Raw genomic sequence first — 8374 nt, forward strand, 5'->3', positions numbered from 1 at the left:
AGAAAAGTCTGCAGTAAAACTTCCATACCATTTCAGTCTGCCTTGAAGGAAAAGAATATTCTGGTTACTCCTTCAATTGCAGATCAGGACAAAATGTTGGGTTACTTAAGTGCATTACATGATAATTTAAATGGCCAGGAATACTACAATTTGCTGCAGTAGGATGACCTTCCATTGCCACGTAGCTGTCCTAGAGCTTGGATACATAGGCCTTTTGCTTCTGTTTAATACAGATTTTATAATTTAAAAGAGTCACAATAAGGATTCAAGTGAAGCCATCACAAACAATTAAAAATCTTTTTCTGTATTTTACATGTTGGTGGTAGTTCTGAAGGGGTTAGTATTATAAGCTTTTTGGTTTTGACACCTGTGGCAATAAGCAATTTACAACAACTAAATTCACTATTTAAAGATTAGGGTAGAGCACTATAATTATGTGACAATAAAGCTGTAATAATCTGCCACAATCGATCTTCCCCTTGCCCAGCCCTCTTGTCTGTGCTGCAGTTCCACATTTGGAAGGTATTTCAGAAAGTTACAATGCTGAACATTTTAATAATTCTGTGCAATGTTGAATGCTTTCTGCTCCAAAGGAAACTGAAAGTGCTCAGCCCTGTGCAGGATCAGAACTCCAAAGCTGCTACCATGCATCAGAAGGGCCCTGCCCTGTTTTCATACAGTGAAAGAAGTGATAATGGGGTGGAGCCTTTGCAGGAGAAAACAGCGCTAATTGCAGAGGAAAGCAAGCATGAATGGAAGCAAATTAGATTTATAGAGACAACATGGAACTAATACTTTTGGACATCATTAAGTGTGGGTTCAATAGCACTAACCCATTAAGCAACCAGCTAACGCCCAGGACTCTCTCTGGCCAGTAGTTCTGTAGTCCACCAGCTTTTCTTTGAAAGCCTACCTACTTCCCAAGCAGAAAATCCGAGTAGGGAAATTTTACTGTCTTATGACACAAATCAGAAAGATTTAAAGGGGAGGAGAGAGAGAAAGGAAAGGGTCTTGTCACAAATAGATGCTGTGCAAATCGTGTAAATTAACGATTTGGAACAGGAGGTAGAACATTATCATGATAAAACTACATGTATATGGGAAGACAAGCAGAGAAAGAGAAGAGCATAAATGGAAAGGAAAACAGATCTTCCAAAACCTAAACACAAAGTAGGCTTAGAACCGCCGAGCGTAACTTCTCGAATGAGCAAGGGCTGTGAAAGCAGAGTATATAGATGCTCAAGACAGCTACCAAGCCATGGAGCCATCACCCTGGGCTTCTGCTCCACGCTGGGCTACTGGCTGCCAAGCAGCAAGGAAAGGCATGTCTTCTTCTTAGAAATCATGTGGTAGCAAAGATTAACAAGATCGGCTCCTAGGTATAGTCCCTTGACACTCCAAAAACAAGTACAGGTCAGGAGTAACTCTAAATTCATGAATTTTTTTTGTTCTTTCTGTTCTTTCCTATTCTGCTATATATGTAAAAGAGAAACGTTACAAAAATTTGTGCTTTTTCTCAGCAGCACTTTGACACGGAAATTTCTGTATTATGCAGTAATGATGGTTCTTTCCTAATTGTGTCTTTTATCCCTACAGCCTGAAGCATGATAGGAGCATAAATGAATTATTTGTACATCATCAGTCTCTCTCATTCTACATATAGGGAAACTGAGGATTGTTTCCCCCATGTGTGGTGACTTTCCAAAACAACAATGTGAGTTGGCGGCATTCTCCTCTAAAAATGAAACCCTTTTTGTGCCAAGATTTGTGCTTAAAAACTGACCCATTATCTTAACGTAAAATCTGCCAACTAAAAATGATCCACATGGATCACTGAAAATCCCAGCTTGTTTTTATGCAGCCAGAAATTTAACTCAATTAGCATGGCCAATCAAAGATGCAATCTCGGCTAACTGAGGCTGAGATATTTTATTTCAGTTTTATTTCCACTGTATTCTGCCTGTGGAAAGAGCACCACACCTTGTTGTCTTGATTGTATAAGGACAGTATCAAGTGCATCAGTGTTCTCTCTTGACATGTCAACAACTCACACATCGTTGGCTATAAAAAGGCAAATGCACAGAGTCTCCCAAAATACAAAGGAACACAAGAATCATGCCCTGGAATCGGGCGCTGGAGGTGGGTCTCAAGTCTTCTGATCGCTCACGCAGTAGGAGAGACAAAGGGAACCACGACTAAGGTCATCGGCTTTGTGCAAGAGGGAAGGAAGGCTAATAAATGAAGAGGGTGCTCCTGATGGCTAATCTGCAAGTGCAGAAACATCAGGTGAGATTCCCCACACTAGCATGCACAGATGGAGTGCGATTTCACAGTGTAAAATGTCACTGAGAAAATGAAAACTCAAAAAACCCACTACTTTCAAGTGGGCAGTGTCCAAGCCAACCAAATAAAAAAAGAACTACTGACACAGGGCATATTCATAGTCATCCACTTTCACTGTGAGATATTGAGAAAAATGAAATAATATATTTAAGTAGTCAACCTTAATACTTACATTCTGCAAACACTCAATAGAATGTCTGCAAAGAATTTTAAAAAGCTACTTTTGGAGGGGGGAGAAAGGAGGACTTGCACGCATTATCCATTTAAAAATGGCTTAAAAAGTAGAACAGACATGCTTCTGATCGTTTTGGGTTTTTTTTCCTTCATACTTCAAGTCAAATCCATTATCACTGGGCAGAGCTTGTGAAAGGGATATGGTCTTTAAAATCATATAAACTCAAGCCATCATAAAATGTCTGTTGAATTGATTGGAAGATGAAACAAAAAAATTCATGGAAGTAACATGACCTCATTTCAATAATAATGTTAGAGGGGAGTTTGTTGTTGTTGTTTTAAAAATCTTATGTCTGGGAAGAAGTATAAAGATATTTCATAACTAATCTTAGTTTTCCAATTTATTTTACTTGTTTGTTTAGAGTGATTTCTCTGCTGTATTTTTTTTTGTAACTGATTGATTGTACTCCACAAATAGAAAGAAAAAAAAATCCAAGTAGGATTTCACCAGATGCAAATTATATCAACTATCAACTAATTTCAAAATATCAGTAGTGTAACTGCTGATTTTGAAGAATCTGGAAATAATTCCAACTATCTGAATTGGTTCTTAGTGCACTGAGAAACAGAAGTTTACAAGTAAGGCCATGCAGATACTTGGGCTCGTGATTCAGTTTAAGTAAGGACAATATTGTAAAGCCAAAATGCTCTAAGAATACAAGTGGGATAAACTTTGTGAGAAGAAATCAGACTTTTTTATCAGACCAAGTAATACACTTGGAAAAGCAGAGAGGGGCCTGAAGAAGGGGTTATGGCTTTAAGCACATATACTATCCTAGTAAAGTCAAACAAAGCTCCCACTAACCTTAAGTTAACCAGGGTAACCACTCTTAAGTGTTTGCAGATTTAGGGTTTCATTTTACATTGTCAGGCTTTATAACTGTTGATCACATTTTCTTTTCTTTTTTTAAGTTGAATACATTTTATTATGAATGTTCAGCTCTGACAATGAGTTTTCTGATTAGTTTGAAGGTTAAGTGAAATGAGCATTACTGAAGTTTTTGTGTCCTTTGCTGACTCCGCTTTTTAAAGTGATATAGTTTTTCAAAGGATTTACACTCTAAAATTTCTTTCAAACAAGAACTATGCTGACAAAACAGGACATAAATCGAAAAAATCCTCATTCTTATTTGTTCCAAATAGATAACTTTCATTTTTGTCAAATATGATGTGTGTGATATGAGGAAGTAAAATTGCAGTTTTGTAAATCAGAGGCTAATAAGGCTAAAGTTGGTTTTGTTTGTTTGGTGTATTGTTGTTTTTTTAATTACCTGGCAGCATATTCTTAATTAGAAAATCACAATTAGTACAACCACTAGTTAGAATAGTGAAAACGGTCAAGGGCAACTACTGTATGAGTGCCACTGAAACAAACCAGAAAAATATAATTTAAAAAAAGGGGAGGGAAAGAAAAAGGAAAAAAAAATGCTTTTCACCACAGGTAGATGCATTCCATGCACTTGGCCTTTGATTTCATTAATATTGTGGTAATTGAACACACCCCAATTCAAAGAAAGGGGAGGTGGGGGCGAAGAGAGAGAAAGCAAGGTTTGCTTGGCAAAGCATCCAGTGTTTTTCTTGGGTTCTTTCTTATATCAAAATACTGAAAAGTTTGCAAGTTACCATGTAAATTTTTTAAAACTTTTTCCTCCTTTGAGTATGCTAAAGCAGTAGGTATCCCCTTCAGATGCCACTAGCACAGATAGTCTATATTGCTGCTACTCTAGTTTAAAAAGCAAGTTCTTTCTAAAATCCTGTATAAGTATAGGCATGCAGCACTGCTGATTTCAATGGAGTAGACCACATATAAGACTAGAATTTGGCCCACAAGGTTTAACATTTAAAAAAATGTATTACTAACAAACATGTCTAAGTATATTTAAAGAGCAGCTTCATGATTCTGCACAAGTGTTTTCTGAAATGGTCTAAAAGAAGGTCTAAAACTTACCACACAAGTCAGGTCTCTTGATACATCCACTAGTTGCTGTGCTACTTGCAAGTCCATTAAAGGCTGCTAAGCCATCAGAGCTGTAAGCTCTTAGGACTGACAACATGTTCATCTGCTTCTCCAGGACCTGGGGACCCTGAACTTGTTCGGGTTTCATCACTCCTTGTGCAGTTTCATGGGAGGATAGAAGATTCTGACTGTGCCACTGCTTTTCTGACGCTTGTGGCAGTGATGATACGAGCCCTTGTGTTGGTTGTGAGGTGACTACACTTTGTATATTGTCGCCTCCTTCGCTGCTTTCTTTATTTAGGGCAGACAACTGCTTATTCATAATATCTGGTTCTGTGTCAATGTCCTCATCTTCAATGTTTTCTTCCTTAGAAGATTCCATATCCTCAGATGAAGCTATGTCAGAAAGGTCATCAGTAGCACTTTTATTTACAGAGTCAGAGAGCAGAATATTAGGGTCATCTTCGGATTGTGTTTTTATTTCAGATTCACTACTGGTGCAAGAATTTTGTGTTCCTGTGCCAATAACACCAGGATAAACACCAAACTGCTTATAGAAGTCTGTTGTAAAATTACAAAAAGTGGATTCCATGTGGCTGGGCCAGGCAGTGCTTTTTTGCTCTCCCAGGGTCTCTTTATTTTGTCCTTGGGTCATTTTCTCAGAAGCTGAGTCGAGCTGGCTCAGCATGTTTGAAACCACAGCCTCCTTGCTGGACTGCACAGAAGAGGGGAGCAAGCTCACTTTATTAACTGAGGCTGAAGCTTCTCTAGATTGGTCTTTGTTGTTCCCTATGATGTCTTTACGTTTAGCCTTGCCCAAATGATTGGCCTGGAGGTGCAGAGCCATTAGTTCCATAGATGAAGTTGTAAAGGAACAAAATAAGCAGCCGTGCCAAGCAATATTGTCTTGCACAGTAACAGATGAACCTGGGAGGGAGGCTGCATCCGGCCTTACGGATAAGTCAAGAGGTTCATATTGCGACTTTTCTGTTTTTCGCTGTGAGGACTTGCTATTTATCTTTTCCTCGCCACCATCTGAGCCCAGAGCTTTTGCTGAAAGTGGATCTGAGAGAGCTTTATCCTTCATTTCTTTTTCTTTCTTCAAAGAACTTAGGACAAAGCTGTCCATGAAAGCCTGCAAAGACCCTTGAAAGTTCACACCATTCCCAACCATGTTCTGATAAGCACGGCCAAGTTCAGAGAAGTGTGTTCCTTTGGAAGATATGTCTGAACCCTTCATATTATCTGAAGATACTTCAGATGACATGCCAGCTGCTTGTCCTTGCTGATCTCCAGAAGACAGCATTCCTGACGTCCACTGCTGCGAGACCATGCCACTTCGGAAATCAATACCAGGAAGCCCCTTGAAGGCTCCTCTCAATATATCTGGTCTAATAAACACAGAACTTTTACTTGATGTCTCATCTTTGTGTTCTTGACTTGCAGTCTGTCCAGAGAGTGGTCCTGCTCCATTCTGTCGCTCCCGATGGTGTCGTTCCAAGTGGTATTTGAGGGACGCAGACTGAGTACCAGCATAATCACAATGCGGACACTTGTAAGGCTTCTCACCTATAGGTATGGATAAAGAGAAAAATATAAAGAAAGGGAGTTAACTGTACTTTGGTGTACGGATGAGTGAAGAAAATAAAAAATGAACTTTAGCTGCTTGAAAACAAGATGATCTTAGAGCTAATAATTCATTTTTAAAAAACAAATGCCATTAATTGAAGACTAATTCATAAACTGAGTATTTCCAAAATGGGTTTCCAGAATGTGGGGCTATTCAGGAATGACATGGTATCTACACACAATTAGCCATCTTTTTCTTAATCTAACATGTAGAAAACTGTTGTAGAATTAAAAGCTATGATTATGAAAATGAAGCATAACAATTTCAACCAAGTAATCATTAAAAGTACAAGTTTTAAAAAAAGAGAGACAAAGAATGTAACAAATGGATGGTTGCAATATTTTGTGTATACAATTGCTCTAAAATTTGTTTAAATTATACACATGGAAACCATTTTTAAACCTAAAAATTTTATGGCACTGTTACGCAAGACTGAAATGAATGATTTAAGTCTTGCTCTGCAGTAAATCATGGATATAATTAGCAAATGGCATACTGCACAAGTAATTTATCATTATTTGGAGGGCACCATTCCAGAAGGATTCAAAGATCTGCAGACCTACTGCATTGTTTCTAAATAAAGAACTATAAATACAGATTCTATAAAATATTAATATCATTACACTACATTATGATTGCAGCATGTAAGAACATATAGTTAAAATAAAAAGTAGTCAATAAAATAAAAAAGAAATCAAGTAATAAAAATGTACAAAATATATTCAGTTTCTGTATTTGAAATTAGCATTATCTACTGGGTTTTGCAGTCCTTTAAATTTGTACTAATGGCATTTCTAATGCTCAAGTAGTAAAACGTGTAATTTACCTACCATAAGCGCTTTTCTAGGATTAGCTTGAATAGAGTTTTAAAACATATAAGATGATTTTCATGAATTAAATATATATTTGAATCCCACACTAAACTTTTATTGTTCTTCCTATACTTTAAGAGGTAGAAGATATTACACATATAATAAATATTCACATACAATCATAAAGACATATCCGAAAAGAATGTACATCTAAGCAGATGTACATCTAAATTTTTGCAGAGCACTTCTTAGCAATGCAGAGTTCCTGTTAAAAGAACAAGTATGGACATAACCACTAAAAGTGACAGGAATCTGAAAGACCCGCAAGCTGCCAATATTGGTAATCATTTCTATGACGGAGCTCAACAAGAAGAAGAAACTGTTTTCTCTATGGAGTTATTTTTACCTAAGTGATCCAAAAGACAAAGGCAAGCCTTCTCCAAATGGTATAACGGAAATGTTTGTTTTGAAAACTTCCTCCACAGTAAAAATGCTATATAATATCATGTAGTTCTCCAAACCAGCTGGAAAGTTACCCATTTCCAAATAACCTCAAAACTTGCTTAAAACAAAATTGAAAGGCTTTCAAACTTTTGTTATTAAAGCTACAGGCTCAACTGAAAGGCTGGTAAATACTTGGGAAGCTGCTCCTCTCACTGATCACAGGAATTTACTAATGAGCTGCAACACCAGAACACTCAAATGACCATATAGCACTGCGCGAGCAGGCTTACCGACCATGAACAGTAGCTGGATACATGCTGCAATTCAGACGGGGCTGAAGTAAATTACAAGCAGTGGAAATTCTAAATCTATAATGTAATCCTAAAGCTAAATGGTGAGACATGATAGCTTTACATTAACCACATTAATCGACCTTTTTAGAGGAGAAAAGTGCAGCACCTTAAACAAGAGGTGTTCAGCAGAGGAAGAGGTAGTAATTGACATGGTTCATGCTTTAGGCCTGGGTCCACACAGCTTAACAGAAGAAATCAGATTTAAGCATTTCAGTGCAACTTCTGAGTCTTCCACATCACCTAATTAAGTTCTGGCATTCCACCACCAAGAAGTAGGGGCTGAGTTTCAGTAGGAGTGGTGCAAAAGCAAACAGTTCCTACTAACGTGCAAGAATCACTAAACTGAGACAGATCATGTCTGTCTGGGCTTCCCTGGTCTAGGGTGAGACTCTGAGCACAGACACACCCATCGCAGGCGTTTTAGGGTAGGGACAAGGGGACAGAAGACACTGGCTATTTGTTTGCGTTTCTGCAGGGTTGTTTGGGAGTGTGCAAACTCAGCTGTGCTGCCAGCCAGAACGTGGACAAATATTAATGCTGCTTTTACAGTATGTATGTACTGCAATATTTTTGATCCGTTTTCTGTTATTCTGATGTTTGC

The 8374-nt window shown here is 37.9% G+C and overlaps 1 protein-coding gene across 1 annotated transcript in view; it reads right to left on the minus strand.

Annotated features, from left to right (window-relative positions):
• Positions 1-1295: 1295 nt before the first annotated feature.
• Positions 1296-8374, minus strand: part of LOC104158155 (zinc finger protein 536-like) — a gene marked incomplete at its 5' end in the record, with an annotated part of 16915 nt that continues 9836 nt past the window's right edge. Inside the window, 2 exons of the mRNA XM_009695732.1 lie at positions 1296-1342; positions 4526-6103. Of these exons, the coding sequence (XP_009694034.1) occupies positions 1296-1342; positions 4526-6103 (1625 nt within the window). The remainder of the gene's footprint in view (positions 1343-4525; positions 6104-8374) is intronic.

The sequence above is a fragment of the Cariama cristata genome, unplaced genomic scaffold, assembly GCF_000690535.1.
Source record: "Cariama cristata isolate BGI_N322 unplaced genomic scaffold, ASM69053v1 scaffold24832, whole genome shotgun sequence".
Classification (NCBI taxonomy): domain Eukaryota; kingdom Metazoa; phylum Chordata; class Aves; order Cariamiformes; family Cariamidae; genus Cariama; species Cariama cristata.